Source organism: Anolis sagrei, chromosome 2 (genome assembly GCF_037176765.1).
Source record: "Anolis sagrei isolate rAnoSag1 chromosome 2, rAnoSag1.mat, whole genome shotgun sequence".
NCBI lineage: Eukaryota > Metazoa > Chordata > Lepidosauria > Squamata > Dactyloidae > Anolis > Anolis sagrei.
Genome location: NC_090022.1, coordinates 178087196 through 178106101, shown reverse-complemented (window position 1 = coordinate 178106101; position 18906 = coordinate 178087196). Strand labels below are relative to the sequence as shown.

The following is an 18906-nucleotide window of genomic DNA, read 5'->3' as shown; positions in this document are numbered from 1 at the left end:
TCAATGACTTAAATCAAGAAATAGTTTTCTAAGATCTACAGAGACACTTGCTGGAACACCCCAGCAAGCGAGAGTCCAAAAGTGGCAGGCTCAAACCCAGAACCTCAATCAATGGCTGATACCAAATGAGAGACTCCCCCCTGGGCACACAGAAAACTGGGCGACTTGGAAGGCGCTAAACAGACTGCGTTCTGGCACCATGAGATGCAGAGCCAACCTTAAGAAATCGGGCTACAAAGTGGAATCCACGACATGCGAGTGTGGAGAAGAGCAAACCACAGACCAACTGCTGCAATGCAACCTGAGCCCTGCCACATGCACAATTGAGGACCTTCTTGCGGCAACACCAGAGGCACTCCAAGTGGCCAGATACTGGTCAAAGGACATTTAATCAACTACCAAGCTTGCAAACTTTGTATTTTTTTCTGTTTGTTTGTTTGTTTTGTTAAAAATGTAATACAACTGTCTAGTTGCTCCTGACACGATAAAATAAATAAATAAATAAATAAATAAGTATCACTGAAAGCCAACACAGTGTAATGAGAGGAACACTGGTCAAGGACTCCGGGGGGGGGGGGGGGGGGGTCCTTCCACACAGCCCTCTATCCCAGAATATCAAGGCAGAAAATCTCACATTATCTGAGTGTGGACTCAGATAATCCAGTTCAAAGCAGATATAGGGATGTGTGGAAGAGAGCCCTGGAAGACTAAGCAAGTAAACGCACTGGGCAAGTCAGAGTCTCTCAGCCACCAGGGAAGCCCCCTCCAAACAGATTCATAATTGGTTTGCCTTAGGGTGACCATATGTCAGAAAATACTTAAAAGCACAGAACAATGACAACAAATCACGATCATAGCTTCTCTCATTTGTGCAAATCCCCAGGAGGCTTCCAGACCTACCGTAAAGCAATAAAGCAAAATTATGAGGAATGAAGCCACGGTTTTAAAAAGCAGGGTCATATTTATACAACGGATTTGCAGCTTTGACGCTTGCTTTATGGGTGGCGTGGGAAATCTCAGTTGTAGTAGCAGCCATGATTACAGAATCATTTGCTATTATGCAAACTACAAGGGTGTGATCTTGTCTGTCTATCTGAAGCAAGTCACGGGCCTCAATAAGAAGGAGCTTCATTCCACTATCAAGAAGAGCCTTTCAAAGTTTGCCAGGGAGGCCGAAGTTTTCCCATAGGGTGGAAAACAGAAGTGGGGTGGGTTTGGGGGCTCTTGAATATATCAAGTATTTTCATTTCCACTATTCTGATTCCTGAACTCACCATGAACTCTGGCAGCACAGAGGAGGCATTAAGTGGCTGTGGAGGCAGCAGGGGGGGCTCGCAGTACAAATTGGTGGGCGTCAGAGTCTTGATGATGCAGGCGCTGTTGCCGATAATGACCCGCACTTCATTCTTACTGATGCCAAGGTTCAAGCCTTCTCCCTGCAGGGATGGAGAAAGTGAGGCAAAGAGTCAAAGCTGCACAAGGCACCCAAAAGTTGGGAGTAACTCAATCCCTTTCCCTTGCAGATAAATGCTGCTCTGCTCTAAGTACCACAGGCTTCCTGCAATCGGGTATCTCCACCAGGCCCAACCAGCGAGAAAAAATATATAAGGCATTCTTGTGGGAGGTAGATGTGGCGATCGGTCTTAAGAATGCTGCACATCTGCTTCGTGCATACTTATAGAACTGTCCCCACACTCCAGTTCAAACTGCAGTAAGGAGTTGACATTTAATAAGAAAGTTCTTTCAGTACCAAGCAAAACAAGCTCAAAACTCCTTACGCTGACAGTTTAAAATGACACTAGAGCTATACAACTTGTGACCCACAAAGATGAATTTAGTTATCCAGCCAGAATTGCAATAGTAACTTTTTAAGAGTATGCGCTCATCCCTACAATCGCCTTCTCAGGGATGTTTCCAAGAATGCAGGCAAGCTCTATTGATCCATTGTCACTGTGCCTGTGTCTATTGTAATTCTCATATTGTTATGTATCCATATGTTTTATGTAATTATGATGTTATTGTTTATTGTTCGCGTTTTCGGTTGTGTCTTGGTTTTGGGCTTGTTTTCGGTTGTTGTTCGAGCTTGGCCCCATGTAAGCCGCTCTGAGTCCCCATCCGAGTCCCCATCGGGGAGATGGTGGCGCGGTACAAGTAAAGATTATTATTATTATTATTATTATTATTATTATTATTATTTTCTTTATTGTAATTGTTGTTCAGGCCTGGCCTCATGTAAGCCGACCAAGTCCCCATCGGGGAGATGGTGACGGGGTATAAATAAAGATTATCATTATCATTATCATTATTATTATTTTGATCCATATCAACATTTGCAGAAGTTTCACATTGTTCAATGAGTGGATCTTTTGTAATGGACCTTACAAAACAATATGAAAGTATTTATATTACTTGACAGGAAAATTTTGCAGCAGTTTTTTCTTGCTGGAAAATGCTGATAGTCTCCAACTCCACTGCAGCCGTGGGGACAGATTTGAGCTTTGCACATCCTAGATGTATTAAAACATGGATGCCAGCTGTATATGGAAGCAGAGTTTGGAAATGTTAGTTCTGGGACTACACCTCCAGAAGTTCCTAGTCAGTGTTTCCAGTGGCCATATTGGTTGTGAGTTTCCGGAAAATGTACTAGAAGGAAGGAAGGAAGGAAGGAAGGAAGGAAGGAAGGAAGGAAGGAAGGAAGGAACAGAATATCTGGCAGGATTCAAGTTTTGCTAATCTGATAACTAGAGCATAATTTTGTTTATTTTGGTTGGATTGGAATTGAACATAGATTGTATTGTCGAAGGCTTTCATGGCTGGAATCACTCAGTTCTTGTGGGTTTTTTCGGGCTATATGGCCATGTTCTAGAGGCGAAACATCAGGAGAAATGCCTCTAGAACATGGCCATATAGCCCGAAAAAACCCACAAGAACTGAGTGAACATAGATTTCATTCATGTGCTCAAAGAAAAACATATATTTTCTTGGCTGGCTCTCAGGCAGCAATTAATATTATTTTCTGGTGTTTCCTCTCTTTGCCCTATCAATCAAAGCTGAGGGCAGTGAGGTTTCTGGGAAGCCCAAAGCTCATTCAGCACTACACGGCAGGCTGCACCAGTGACCTGCAGAGCATCCTTGATATCCTTCATAAAATGTTTATAAACTACATAAGCCATAAAGCACATCTTTATATACTGACATCAAACTTCAGGAGTTAGGGAGGAGAAGGAGAGGTAGCTCCACTGTCAGGCTTCCCAATCCTAAGGGGATGAAGAGCCACAATGTCCAGAGCAGAAAAGACTCCTGGAGCATCTTAAAGTTAATTTCTCATAATTTACTATATAATTAAATTTTGTGGACTCTAGCCATTTCATTCCATTTGACAACTCTGATTCAAAACTTCAGGTACACTATGACCCCTATATCACACAATTTCTCTAGGTCCTCCAGGCAATTCTATGGGAGACCTAGTGGCGGGGTAGGTGCACAACATGACACTATTGCTCTCCTCAACACTTCTGTCACTGGAGTACATGCCCCCCAAATGGGAAGTCGATAGACACCTCCAAGAGTTTCCTCAATGGATACGAGGGTCATACTGTACGTGATGAGATTGTATGCAATCAGGTCAGAGTAATTTATAAAGCACAAAGAGTGATAATTACCTTATTAGGCCTAATTATTCACAATATCATTAATTACTTTTTCCATGGCACACCTTCTCATCTATTGCTTGACATATTATCATGCCCCACTATACAATATATTAATTATTAATTAATTAATTAATTAATTACCCTATTTCTACCCTGCCTTTCTCAACCCTGAAGGGGACTCAAGGTGGCTTACATATAGACCATTAGTCAATGCCTTAGAGCAACATACAATTCCAACAATATTAAAATTAAAATTAAATTACAAATTAATATATATTAAACATTTAAAAACATTACATTCAATATTAAAACCACACCACCCATAATTATAGTCCAGGGTCGTTCCAATAGTCATTGCACATATACTAATGGACTTTATGACCCTTCATGGCTGATCACAGTGTTGTCTGAAAATTCAGGAGAAGTCTTATTAGTGGGGTAATAAAGGGGCACTGAGAATGGGCAGAGTTGAAGAAAAATCATGGTGCCGGGAAGAAAGGAAACATTTTCCCCTACAAAGCCCTCTTCTCAACTTCCAGGACCTTCACCAACCTTTACATGGCCATATTTTACCTTCCTGCCTCTAATCTAGCACTCACCTCTATGTCCAAGATATTTCCTGGCTTGAGACTAAAAGGACGCCCAGAGGAATCCCGGCCAGGCAAGCGCAAGTGAGGATTGGAATGATAGGAGAAATCGTGACCTCCACTGGCATTGTTAAAAGGGACACGGAGTCCATCCATCTCAAAAAGAAGGTTCCGGAATTGAGCATTCGATGGTATGGCCGGTGATGGGCAGAGAAGGAGAGTCGAGGAATTGATGCAGCAAGTTTCCCAACACTGCCAAGATACAAAAATTAGGTGAGAAAGCTAGTGGGAAATTGCTCATCTCAAGCAAAATAAATAAATAAAATGCATCCATGCACTCACCTCTAACAAGTCTCCCACCTCAGCACATGGACGTGGAGGTGCAGGGGTCAATGGGACATGGGGGCCAAGCGAAGTGCCACATGCTCTTTTCTTCCGCCTGTTTTTCACCTCCTCCGGTTGCAGGATTGCTTTGATGAGCGGCTGTTGTACCACATCCAAATTAGTCCCCTCCACATAGATTATCCTCCCACCTCTGGAAAGACATGGCATTTGGGAAGGTGAAAAGTGGCTACATCATGGAAACAGAGGTGTTTCTTAGGATACCCATCACTTTGATACAGGCCATATCTAGAGGTTACATAGGGGTATTCTGCCCAGAATACAGAAACTACCCATTCTCCTGCCTGGCCCACCCCTTTGTCACCACTGCCACTCCCACTCTCCACAAACATGCTGCAAGCATCTGGCTATTCCCTGTTGTGTTTGCTGATATCAAAATAGGGGACCCATGCTATCACCAAAGAGAGGGTAGAGTTATCTCTTTCTTGCATGGGTATAGCATTCTAATGAGACAACACCATAGGACCCTGGATGGAAGTTGATGTAGATCCATCTTAATAGGACGACTGACCACTGTAGTTTTATATATAGTGTTTTAAAAGTTGTTTTTGTAATTGTGATATATGATATTTTAATGAGTGTATATGTTTTTTAAGGCTGGAAACTGGGCTGAGTCCCTCAATGAGGTTGAGAAGCTCGGTGAAATAAATAAATAATTCTATATTATTATTATTATTATTATTATTATTATTATTATATTCTGACATCAATAATCATGATGGCTAGGTGGTCCATGGTGAGCAGCGGTGGTGTCCGCATGTACAGTGGATGAGTTCAAAACAGACGACATCCATCCATTCAGATGACTGCAAAGTCCGAAAATTTCCCATAAAATCCAAAATATTTCACAATTTTGATAAAAATAGTAAATTTAGATGAAGGGCAAAAACCTGAGATACTCACACGAGGAATCTATGTGTTGTTTAGACATCCATTTGTAAATTCAAGGCAAGTTTAGGTTTTTGTGTTCATGTAAACAAGCCCAAAAATGCAAAGGCATCCTTTCTCAAGCTGGTACCCTCTAGATGAGTTGAAACGAAACACACAATACCTCGCACCCAGTCATACTGTGAACTGCAGTGCACAACTGGAGGGCATTATCTTGAGGAAGGATGGCACAGGATTCATGTCAGAGTGATGTTCAGCATCGTACACATGAGGTTGGCACAAAGCTCACAACTGCAGACCTTCCAGGTGTCGGAAATCATGCTTTTCTTTTGAAGTTCTCTATGGATTTGCTCCTTCCTTGATTCTTCCTTCCTCTCTCAGGCCCCTTCTATGCTTGCATATCTGCTTTGGACTGGATTATATGGCAGTATAGACTCAGATAATCCAGTTCAAAACAGATAATGTGAATTATCTGCTTTGATAATACAGCACATCATTTTACTCACACTATTTTTGTGATTGTGTGTTCAAGTCATTTTTGACTTATGGCAACCCTAAGTTGAACCTGTCACATGGTTTACCTAGCAAAATTTCTTTGGAACAGGCTGTCTTTGCCTTCCTCTGAGGTTGGTAGAGTATAACCTTCCCAGGGTCAGCCAATGAGTTTCCATGGCCAAGGGCAAATTTGAACCCTGGTTTCCAGAGTTATAGTCCAAAACCTGAACTATTACACCACACCTGACCTATTACACCACAATTATATACCACTATATAATTAAAAACTCAAGACCATGCATGACTAAAGTCCTATCTGAACTTAGGGCTATTTCTCGGGTGAAATGAAACCTAGGAATGCAAGATAATACATGTGCATATATTTGTTCTGATACTCCTATTTACCTTTCTTAATTTTTTCCATTGGTGGAAACATTTGCAACCAATTTGGACATGACATTTTTGCAACTTAACATTTTGCAGGACTGACATCCAGTATATATTTTAAAATAAGTTGTTGCAAGAAAATTTGGACCAAGATGGAGGCAGGGTCAAAGAAATTGGGTTTAATATCACACCATAGTCCAGACTTTGCTCTCTCTGCCACCCCCACTATAGCACCAACTATTTGTTCTAACACACAAAGGCTACAGGTGTAAACAAAACCATGTTTGGTTTGGCACTTAAGACTTCATGTTCCTGGAGCAAAAACCTATCTTATTTTCTTATGTATGTGGATACTGCTGTGCTATTAACATCAGTATTAGGACATATCACAAATGCAATGTTTGATATATTACAGCAGGGGTCCTCAAACTTTTAAAACAGAGGGCCATGTCACAGTCCCTCAAGCTGTTGGAGGGCCGGATTATAATTTGAAAAAAACCATGAATGAATTCTGAGTTGTTGTAGGTTTTTTGGGCTGTATAGCCATGTTCTAGAAGCATTCTCTCCTGACGTTTCGCCTGCATCTATGGCAGGTACCCTCAGAAGTTGTGAGGTCTCAACCTCTGAGGATGCCTGCCATAGATGCAGATGAAACATCAGGAGAGAATGCTTCTAGAACATGGCTATACAGCCTGAAAAACCTACAACAGCCCAGGGATTCCGGCCATGAAAGCCTTCGACAATAGAATGAATGAATTCCTGTGCACACTGCATGTATCTTATTTGTAGTGCAAGAAACTCTTAAAATAATACAATAAGTAAAATGAAGAACAATTTTAAGAAATATAAAATTATTAGCATATCAATGGGAGGTGTGGGCCTGCTTATGGCTGATAAGATATGGTTGTTGTTGTTCTTGTTGTTCTTGTTGTGTGTGCTTTCAAGTCATTTCAGACTTAGGATGACCCTGAGCGAGGGCCGGTTAAATTACCTTGGAGGGCCGTATCCGGCCCCCGGGCCTTAGTTTGAGGACCCCTGGATTACCCTGTTAGGCTAAACAAATTAAAAAAAACCCTTTAACTGAATATAATAAAATGTGCTGTACTTCAGTCTAAAGTTTATAGTGAGGAACGATGAGAGCTATAATTCAGCAATATCTGGAGAGCTCCATAGTCCTAAGGCTCACTACAAGAGACACCACTCATTGTGAGTCATGAGATTTTAAATATTCTGCATAAGGAGATATATCAGACATGTGTAAGAACTAAGAACTATGCTGTGTGTCTAGCTCCCTCTTTCCCTTAGGGATATCCAGAGGATCTATTGAAAATAGGAATAGAGTTGGATGATTCACAGCCAATACTCTCACTCTCCAAGCAATAGCTTCGATGTCTGAGTAGATATTGGAACCCTGATGTTTTGGGGTGCAAATCCGCTCTCTAACAACTGCACCTTGAAGGGTCACAGAACCTATAATATTCATCAGTATATGGAGCCCCTGGTGGCGCAGTGGGTTAAACCCCTGTGTCGGCAGGACTGAAGACTGACAGGTCGCAGGTTCGAATCCGGGGAGAGGCGGATGAGCTCCCTATATCAGCTCCAGCTCCTCATGCGGGGACATGAGAGAATCCTCCCATAAGGATGATAAAAACATCAAATCATCTGGGCGTCCCCTGGGCAACGTCCTTGCAGACAGCCAATTTTCTCACACCAGAAGCAACTTGCAGTTTCTCAAGTCGCTCCTGACACAACAAAAAAAAATCAGTATATAAAGGTGAGTGGACTGAGAATCCACTGAGATTGGGGGAGCATAGCAAAGAAAAGGTGGGTTTGGAGAAAGGGGCAGAATTTTTTGATTGTTCCAATCTCTGGAACAATTAAAATGGTTAATTACAATGGGATAAGTTGTACTCACTAACAGGATACCAGTCAATTATTTGAAAATGGAAGACAAGGAGACAAGGATGCCTTTTAAAAAATGGTGTCTCTCGTGATGCACATATACAAAAAATAAGTATTGTTTTTTCCCACCTTCAATCTCATTAACAAATATTTAAATAGATCAGTTGACAAAGATTTCTTTCAAATGGCTCCCTAACCATGTCAGTTCTTACCCCTGAAAGCTAGAGGAAGGGAAAGCTCCAGTGAGATGCGGGTTGAGTGTATAATGGAAGGCCTTCTCCTGCAACTGGCGCCGGACTCCACCATACTGGATCCAGACTGATGCCTCTTGTGGTCTGGAGCTGGCACTAGTGCGGCAGACAATAGTCCCAGGTTCAACAGGCTCCTCACTGACAGATAAGAAAGAGCAAAGAGAGTCTGTGAGATCTTAGGGTATTTTTACGATCAAATGGACTGGAGAAAGTCATAGCTGGGAGAGATAAAAAGACAACCCCCCACCCCCACCCCGATCCCCGAACCCACTCACAGGATGCAAGGCAGGTCCCCGACGTAGGCAGCAATCTCAGTGCCTGTCGCCAGCTCCTTTCCAGTAATGGTGATGCGGGTGCCGCCAACCATGGGGCCCAGCTTGGGGTGCAGATCAAAAAGAGTGGGGTCCTGAGGGAAAAAGTACATGTTAGAGGTGTAAGCTATTTCTGTTGGTAGTCATAATTTGTGATGGGCCAAGACAATTTACTGCTGGGGTGGAACAGCAAATGTTTTCATTAGATCCTGATGCAAAGGACAATGTTTTTAATAAGGAGACACTAATGACTTGTGCTTTTATTGATGTTGTTATGGTTTTTATTATATGTGAATGTTTTTAATTGTATTTATGGTATTGTGGGCATTGAATTTTGCCCTGTAAACCGCCTTGAGTAGCCTGTGGGCTGAGAAAGGCGGTATACAAATACAGTAAATCTATATAAATAAAAATGTAATGTTAGTTTGTGGGATCAACATAACTCAAAAACCACTGGACGAATTGACACCAAATTTGGACACGATACACTTCTCAGGCCAACGAGTGACCATCACACATCAAAACACTGAAAAACACAGCGGAAGGGACTTAAAAAGCGAAAAAATAAAAAATACATTACAACGCAGGCACAAAACCACATATATATGTATGCAAACACACATATACACAAATATATGGATATGTGTGTTTCAGTTCCGAGCACAATTCAAAGTGCTGGTTTTGACCTATAAAACCCTATACGGCTCCGGCCCAGTGTATCTCCTTCTACGTCCCGCCTAGGAATTTAAGATCTTCTGGAGGGGCCCTGCTCTCGGCCCCGCCCTTGTCACAAATGAGATTGGCGGGGACGAGGGACAGGGCCTTCTTGGTGGTGGCCCCGCACCTGTGGAATTCACTCCCCAGGGAAATTAGATCATCGTCATCCCTCCTCTCTTTCAGAAGGAAATTGAAAACATGGATATGGGACCAGGCCTTTGGATAATCTGGCAGACTGACAATGGACAATGACGACTAAAGCTTTGGAAACTGACTATGATAAGCGGAATGAATTTATTAATTATGGACTTGGCAAAACGATGGCCACCAGGCTGGCATTTTATTGTACTTTTATTGTATTAATGTAATGTTTTAACTGTTATAATTTATTGTTACTATGTATTTTACTGTGTGAATTGTAGGCATCAACGTATGCCGGTTGGAAGCCACCCTGAGTCCCCCTTCGGGGGTTGAGAAGGGCGGGGTAGAAATACCCGAAATAATAAATAAATAAATAAATACACAAACATACACACACAAAACACATATACACAGACTGTGCCACAGCAATGCGTGGCAGGGGAGGGCTAGTAAAGAACAAAGTCCTAAAAGCACATCTAACCCCCTTGAGCAGCTAAAACTTCACTTTTTTTGTAACACCCCAGATCTGCTGCTTGCATATGTTGCAGTCAGGCCAATGACAGAGCTGGTCCTCTGCTCCCATACCCACACCAAGACAAAGAATGACAAAAGAAATGCACAAGTTATCAGGGAACCATTGATTAATAGCATGGTTATCTTCGTCCTCTCACAATTGCTTTCAAAATAGTGTGATTCCCTTGGACATCTGCCCTACTCAGACACTAACCTGGTAAGTGAAGTAACTTCCAGAAATCCCTGGCGGCTGGTCTCCTACAGTGACCTCAACAGGGCCGGATAACCCTCGCCTTCCAGGAGATACATCACAGATAATCCTGAAGGACATGAAGGCAAGCTCTGTTATAGAAAGCCTAAAGAAACTTACAGCATGGACTCCTTTAAAAAAGATGAAGGATAGATTTGGATAGTTATCGCCATAGTTAGAACCCTATGGCGGCATAGAAAAGTTTCTAATCTTTTCTGGAAAAAAGAGAGTAGGGAAAGTGCATGGGGAAAAACAAGGGAAAAAGGGAAAAGGAAGAAAAGAAACAAACAAAAAGTCACAAACAAAATGCAATTGTGGGCAATGTCGAGTATAGGGTAAAGGTTTTTCCTGATATTAAGTCTAGTTGTGTCAGACTCTGGGGGGTTGGTGTTCACCTCCATTTCTAAGCCAAAGAGCGGGCGTTGTCCGTAGACACCTCCAAGGTCATGTGGCCGGCATGTCTGCATGGAGTGCCATTACCTTCCCGCAGAAGAGGGTCCTATTGATCTACTCACATTTGCATGTTTTCAAACTGCTAGGTTGGCAGAAGCTGGGCCTAACAGCGGGAGCTCACTCTGCTCCCTGGATTCGAATCGCCAGCCTTTCGGTCAGCAAGTTCAGCAGCTCAGCGGTTTAACCCGCTGTGCCACCAGGGGGCCCTTAATGCTGAGTATATATGCTACTTATCCTTAATTCAAGATAACATATTCAAAATAACTTTAAAAGATAGTACATATAAGAGAAAAACAGTAGAAGAAATGCATGAGAAAAATATAAGGAAAAAGACAGACTCATTATGTTTTCTGTCCTTACAGTTAATGTATATAATGTAATCTAATGATTTATTTATTATTTATTTAAAACATTTTTATTCCACCCTTCTCACCCCGAAGGGGACTCAGGGCAGAGCACAGCATATACATGGCAAACATTCAATGCCGGGACACAGATTCACATACAATACATAAACATTAAAAAACATTTATCAAAATATTAAAATACACCATTTAAAACTGTCCTAGCCATGATAATATTATAATGTAATACAATATAATACTACTACTACTACTAATATAATATTATAATTATATATTTTATATTAAATGTAATATTACTAATAATATTATAATATAATGTTATAGTACAATGTAATATGTACTATTAATATTGTGCTATGGTAATAATATAATATATTGTATTTACTTTTTACTTGTAAGCCGCTCTGAGCTCCCTTTGGGGTGAGAAGGGCGGCATATAAATCTCGCAAATAAATAAATAAATCGGGCTTGGATGTAAGAGATGAAAATTCAAATTTAGCTTAAATAAAGGTCCAGTTGATGCTCCTAGACAAGCTTTCCATTTTGTCTTCCACCTCAATCTGAAAAGTGGGAGGACTGTTCCCAGTCCATATCCAAAGTTATAAAAAGAACTATTGACTTATGTACAAAGAAAAACTGAAGTGTATGGTTTTAAAAAATTGAGAAATATGTAAAACACAGGAAGATGCACTTAGAAATGTTGATAGCTGTGCCCATTGGGAAACTAGTGATTTCACTTATTTCAAATTAAATAAAAACAGACCAAAATTAGCATTTTTTTGAAAAAAGCTTGTTAACCAATGGCTCCAGAACCTTCATAAACATCTCTGAGATGTCAGCCTAGATGCAATATCATATTTTCACGAAATCAGTTCTTAATTGTGCATTCTAAAGCAAAACAATATAGAAATCTGAAATATTTATTTGAGAGAAATCTAAGTATGTGATGGAGAGAGTCGAAAACTTTACTTCCATCTATATGTTACATTCCATCCCATATCATGGGACCTCAGAGTAGAATACAATAAAACCAATGTAAATGTTTTAAAATCATTCAAAAACAAATGGAAGGGATTTTATTTATTTATCAAGACTATCAGGAGAGAAGCTAGTAGATTGTTGGGTACACAAACGGTCAAGGCCACATGAGTGAATTATAGACAAAGAGGATTTTTCTCAAGCTGATACAGCCTTTCTCAATTGTGGGGAAAAATGGAAGTACACCACATCAATTTGTGATTGAGCATTATCTAATACAGTTTCTATAAAGGAGAAGTGGGAATCTTTGTCTCTGAAGCTATAGATGAACACCTCTTTCTCACCCTGGATCATCTTGAAGGTTCTTGTCAGAACCCGCTCACGTAAGCCAGGCAAGACTGAAGGCTTATATTGTTTCATTTTGAAGCATATTTCTAATGTTTATTTTGCACTCCCTAGCTTCAATAAAGCTGCCCACGTCACACAAGTTGAGCCATCTGCAAGCCTAGATACTACAAAGCTCAAGGTTTTTCTTAGGGCTTTAGCTAAAATCAAGGCTTTCTTTCGTATGTCCAGAGTTTCCCTCACAGTGGACAGTTTGTTTGTTTGTTTTGTCGTGTCAGGAGCAACTTGAGAAACTGCAAGTTGCTTCTGGTGTGGGAGAATTGGCTGTCTGCAAGAACGTTGCCCAGGGGACGCTCAGATGATTTGACTTTTTTATCATCCTTGTGGGAGGCGTCTCTCACGTCCCCGTATGAGGAGCTGGAGCTGATAGAGGGAGCTTATCTGCCTCTTCCCGGATTTGAACCTGCAACTTGTCAGTTTTCAGTCCTGCCGACACAGGGGTTTAACCCACTGCGCCACTGGGAGCTCCGGTGGACAGTGAAGAAATTGAGGTATTTTCTCCTGAGGCAATGGTTCTCAACCTGTGGGTCCCCAGATGTTTTGGCCTTCAACTCCCAGAAATCCTAACAGCTGGTAAACTGGCTGGAATTTCTGGGAGTTTAAGACCAGAACACCTGGGGACTCACAAGTTGAGAACCACTGTTCTAAGGCATTTAACATGAATAAAGGAGAGACAGTGTGGTGGGACAGTAGTGATGTGTGACCTGCAGGATTCATGCATTCCTCCTTCCAAGAATATTTTCTGTTTCTTGTTCTACTTATATCACTTATGATGTGCAAAAGGCAACTCCCCAGCCTAAAACACCACAGGGAGTGGAACAAGCACCATACACACACATACACTGCAGCATTTGAATCAAAATACTTTTTGACATTTTTGTGAGGCAGTGTTTCGCAACCTGGGGGTCCGGACTCCTGGGGGGGTCGCGAGGAGGTCTCAGAGGGGTCGCCAAAGACCATTAGAAAACACAGTATTCTTATTTATTCTGTTGGTCATGGAGGTTCTTTGTGGAAAGTTTGTCCCAATTCTATCATTGGTGAGGTTCAGGTGAACTACAAAACCCAGTAACTACAACTCCCAAATGTCAGGGTAAATTTTCCCCAAACTCTACCAGTGTTCACGTTTGGGCATATTGAGTATTTGTGCCAAGTTTGGTCCAGATCCATCCTTGCTTGAGTGCATAGTGCTCTCTGGATGTAGGTGAACTACAACTCCCAAACTCAAGGCCAATGCCCACCAAACCATTCCAGTATTTTCTCTTGCACATGGAAGTTCTGTGCGCCAAGATTGGTTCAATTCCATCATTGGTCGAGTTCAGAATGCTCTTTGGTTGTAGGTGAACTATAAATCCCTGCAACTAGAACTCCCAAATGGCAAATTTAATCCCCCCAACCCCACCAGTATTCAAATTTGGGCGAATCAGGTATTTGTGTCAAATTTTGTCTAGTGAATGAAAATATATTCTGCATGTCAGATATTTACATGACGATTCATAACAGTAGCAAAATTCCAGTTATGAAGTAGCAATGAAAATAATGTTATGGTTGGGGGTCACCACAACATGAGGGGTCGCGATACTTGGAAGGTTGAGAACCACTGTAGACCTCTAAGCTCTCCTGTGATGCTTAACCCAGTACTGCTCCGCCTTGAGACTATTGATTCCCTTACCGGGTAGAGACTAGGTACTGGGCAGGATCAGGAATACATGGCAGCCCAGCCACTGTCACAGTCTGGGCCACATCCTCAAATCGATGACCCAGGTTGGATCCTGTCACCGTGAGAGAGATGCCCCCCTCCAACGGTCCACTAAGGGGATAGATCTAGAAAATAGAAACAAGGCATTACCATTGAAACTGGCTTCTCCTTCCATTCTGCAAATATAACAACAACTACAAAACAAAACAAAACCCACAATAGAAGAAGAAGAACTTTATTTTTCTACCCCACCTCCATCTCCCCGAGGGGACTTGGGGCGGTTTACATGGGGTCAAACCCAGGCAATGTACAATTAAAAGCAAAACAACAGCAAGTTACAAATTAAAAACAGCATAACAGTAATAAACAAGCATCAAGCAACAGCAACCCAAATTTTGGAGGGGGGGAAGGAGACCAACATACAAAATGATTAAAAGGTAAGTAGTTCAATAAGGTGAATAGGAACATAACTGGCACAGGAGATATCATGGAAACAGAGCAATTTGACAGGAACAAAATCATCTCAGTTTAACATACATATATGAATAATGATGTAATATAGGAATTCAGGTTAAATAGTGAAAACAGATCGCAGTACAATCGTTTGTCATAGGGGTCATCAGTCGAAGGCACAACGAAACATCCACATCTTTAGTTTCTTGCAGAATGTGGCTAGGGATGGTGCCTGCCTAATCTTCCTAGGGAGGGAGTTCCAGAGACGGGGGGCCACCACCGAGAATGCCCTCTCCCTCGTCCCCACCAATCGCACCTGGGACGGGGGCGGGAGCGAGAGAAGGGCATCCCTGGAAGATCTTAAGTACCGGAGGCGGTCGCGCAGATAGGCAGGTCCTGAACCTGCTTCTTTAAAACTAGTTTGGGTAGATTTCAAGATTGAAATCTATTAAAAAGCAAACAAATTAGAATTGTAAACAGTGGCACAAAGAGGCACACAAATAATAAACATTAAGGATGAGAGAATCTAAGAGCAGATGTCCAACTTAGGAATTCTTGTTCAATTCAATAGTCTTTACATCATGAAAAATTACAATGAGAATGACAACCCAACATGAATCCTTATATGTGTTGCATGAGGCCCAATTATACACCCTCCTATAAACAATGTGAAGTGAAACAGGCCAGACTCCACTTTTTGGCCACAAGGGCTCAAGTGAGAGGAACTGGGTCCCCATTTGCTTCTCGCTCTAAACTCTGGACAAAAACTAACCAGGATCTGGTGACAACAGCAGCAATGGTCCTAAAAGGATGGGTGCTTACCGAATGAATCACTGGTGATGGGCAAGCCACTGGCACAGTTTTGGATGGACATAGTTCCTCGTAGACACAGCCAGGCACTTCTTTGCTGGGACACCAGACACAGCGGAAATGTGGAGGGGCAGCCTTGCAGCGGCTGCAGTCAGAGCGACCAGCCGAACAATTGTACAACGTTACTGAGGGGGAGGCAAAACGTAAGGCAGGGAGGATGGCATTCAAGTTGCTTTGTTCCTATGAAGAGTTCTACTTCCAGAATAATATGGAATATTTACATCCCATCCATGACCACTACAGAACTGAAATGTACCTCCCATCCAATCCCTCCCAGCCTTTAAGCTTTCACTGTCCATACACTTTCAAATTCATTTCTGTGGGCATGTGGACTAGAAACAAGCTTTTCTTTCAGAATTAAAAGGGAGCTGAATTTTGAACCCACCGCCCTACATTGTGCTCCGGGGAGACTGTGGCTCATATATAGATTTGGGCATACACATTTAAGCTCTAAAATCCAGCTTCTAGGGCTTATCTCTTACCATGGAGGTCTCCACGGCTGTCAAGGCGCTGGTCATTCCCCACCAGGATGTACAGAGGAACATGCAGCTCTGAAATAGGCTGTGTATAGCTGTATGCTTGAGGCAGGCACTGCACCCGATGGGATATTCCTGTGTCCCCTTCTTCCAGAGTTGCTGGAACAAAAACTGGACTTCCTTCCACCTCCAACACACAGGAGATTGTTATTGGACCCTTAAAAGGAGGACAAGGAGACACAAGCTTGCGTGACTCAACAACTCATCAGCTTACTCCAAAGACTGTTCAGCTCTGATCTACCCATTTGGCTTTCCTAAAACCAATTCCATCCTAGTTTCAGTTATGACTGCAATGTGAAGTGTCAAGGACTGCCACACTTGTCAAATCTTTACAGTGAACTAGTATGCTGTTAGGCAATACAGCCCTATGATGTTTGGAGCTAAAATTCCCCCCGTTTCTTCCCATTAGTTATTTTGGCTGGAAGTTTATTTATTTATTTATTTATTTAAACAATTTATATTCCGCCCTTCTCACCCCAAAGGGGACTCAGGGTGGAGCACAGCATATACCCGGCAAACATTCAATGCCAGGACACAGATTTACATACAATACATAAATATTAAAAATAAATTCTCAAAATATTAAAATACACCATTTAAAACCGTCCTAGTCATCCACGTCAAATCACTGGCCTGGTCATCTTTCCTATTGCTGCTTCATTGCCTTGACCCAAAAGCTTGGTCCCACAGCCAAGTTTTTACCATCCTTCTAAAGGACAGGAGAGAGGGGGCTGACCTGATCTCACCAGCAAGGGAGTTCCATAGCTGGGGAGCAATCACCGAGAAGGCCCTGTCTCTCGTCCCCACCAATCGTGCCTGTGACAATGGCGGGACGGAAAGCAGGGTATTGAGGTCCTAAATATCTAGATATCTTGTCTCCCACTATCCTCTACCTCGTTATTTCATATATTTGGAAGAGGCAGTACCAAGGACATTTCTGAAAATTGTGGCCTTTTTCAAACCTGTTAATATTTCCAGAAACCCTCAAAATCTTGGGAATCTTGTTCTGCATAGTCTATTTATACTCACAAGATAAGAGGTAGAACTGACATGACCAGAATGTTTGGGGACAGTGGTTTTTCATTTTTAACATTTTTGACTTCATGTCCCGGTTTTCCAAAATATTAGTTATGCTGGTCGGGCTTCAATAAAAAAATTTCTAGTGACGATTAGATGCTCAATTCTTTAGTTGTAAGTTTACTACTTTTACTACTATCCATTATCCGGTATCATTTTGTACCTATTTTGAGGCATTGAATGTTTGTACCTATTTTGAGGCATTGAATGTTTGCCTTTTTTGTGTGTAAACCTCCCTGAGTCCCTCTAGGGAGAGAGAGCAGTCTAGAAATAAAGTTACAGGGAGCGGTCAACCCCCCTGTTTAAGGAGCTCCATTGGCTGCCGTTCATCTTCCGGTCCCAATTTAAGGTGCAGGTTCTTACCTACAAAGCCCTGAACTATTTGGGACCCGCCTACCTGCGTGACCGCATTTGTGCTTACGAACTCACACAATCTCTTCGTTCACCTGGAGAGGCCTTGCTCTCGCTCCCGCCCCCTTCGCAGGCGCGATTGGTGGGGACGAGGGAGAGAGCCTTCTCTATGGTGGCCCCCTGACTCTGGAACTCTCTACTTAAAGATATCAGACAAGCCCCCACTTTGGCAGTCTTTAGAGGAGCTTGAAAACGTGGCTGTTCCAGTGTGCCTTCCCTGAATGAAGGAAATAATGCCCGATCTGACCAATTTCCTTCTATACGTCCTCTGAAGCACTTTATCTATATGTTGGATTGATCCCTCCATATCACTTTTTAAAACCCCCATGCCTAGACATACCCTACTCTGTACAAGTCCAGGGCTTTGAAATTTTAATCTACATCTGCCCTGCCATAATGTTTTTAAATCTTTTGTGTGTTATTGCTTATCTGTTCAACTGTATTATTCATATTGTTTTATTTGCTTGCTTGTTTGTTGATGTATTGTTGTATTTGTATTTGATGGGCTTGGCGTTATGTAAGCCGCCCCGAGTCCCTTCGGGGAGATATAAATAAAGTTTTATTATTATTATTATTATTATTTGAAACACAACAAGATGAGTACACACAAACAAGGTTACTATGCTGGCTGTTGTATTGGATCACATGTTGGACACTTCCCATGTGTCTGAGACTGTGTGATGTATGATAATTTGGTTATAATTAACTGCTATTGTTTTAATTCTGCATGTATTTATGGTTTTATACTGTGTTATTGATTGTGGCATCGAATAGCTGCCTTTGTTAGCCACTCTGAGTCCCCCCTCGGTGGGTTGAGAACGGTAGGGTAAAAATGCTGTAAATAAATAAATAAATAAAATATCGGCGAATAATGCGTGCAGATTCTAGTAGGGTTGTCTTTTTATTATTATTGTTGTTATTATTATTATTATTATTATTATTACATGAATCTTTTACCAACAACATGCAGTGTTTACAGAGAAGACTGCAGAAGAGGCTTCAGCTGGACTTCATACCAACAAAAATAAGCCTGTTTTGCAAGATTTGCAAATGTTGATTTCTTATCTGTAAATGTTTGATCTTTATACCTATTTTATCTACCTACATATCCAGGGTCAGGTAAGTGTTTTGAGTGGAAAAGGGTCACACAAAAGAATCTTGAGTA

General features: G+C 41.7%; 1 protein-coding gene across 3 annotated transcripts in view; it reads right to left on the bottom strand.

The window, feature by feature from the left end:
- PLXNB3 (plexin B3) overlaps positions 1-18906 on the bottom strand; it is a 147550-nt gene that overhangs the window by 39761 nt on the left and 88883 nt on the right. For all 3 annotated transcript variants that reach the window (XM_060763154.2, XM_060763153.2, XM_060763152.2), the window contains exons 12-20: positions 16200-16410; positions 15670-15842; positions 14368-14519; positions 10462-10567; positions 8841-8971; positions 8527-8703; positions 4583-4775; positions 4253-4492; positions 1275-1436 (exon numbers count right to left, since the gene is read on the bottom strand). In XM_060763154.2, the coding sequence (XP_060619137.2) occupies positions 1275-1436; positions 4253-4492; positions 4583-4775; positions 8527-8703; positions 8841-8971; positions 10462-10567; positions 14368-14519; positions 15670-15842; positions 16200-16410 (1545 nt within the window). The remainder of the gene's footprint in view (positions 1-1274; positions 1437-4252; positions 4493-4582; positions 4776-8526; positions 8704-8840; positions 8972-10461; positions 10568-14367; positions 14520-15669; positions 15843-16199; positions 16411-18906) is intronic.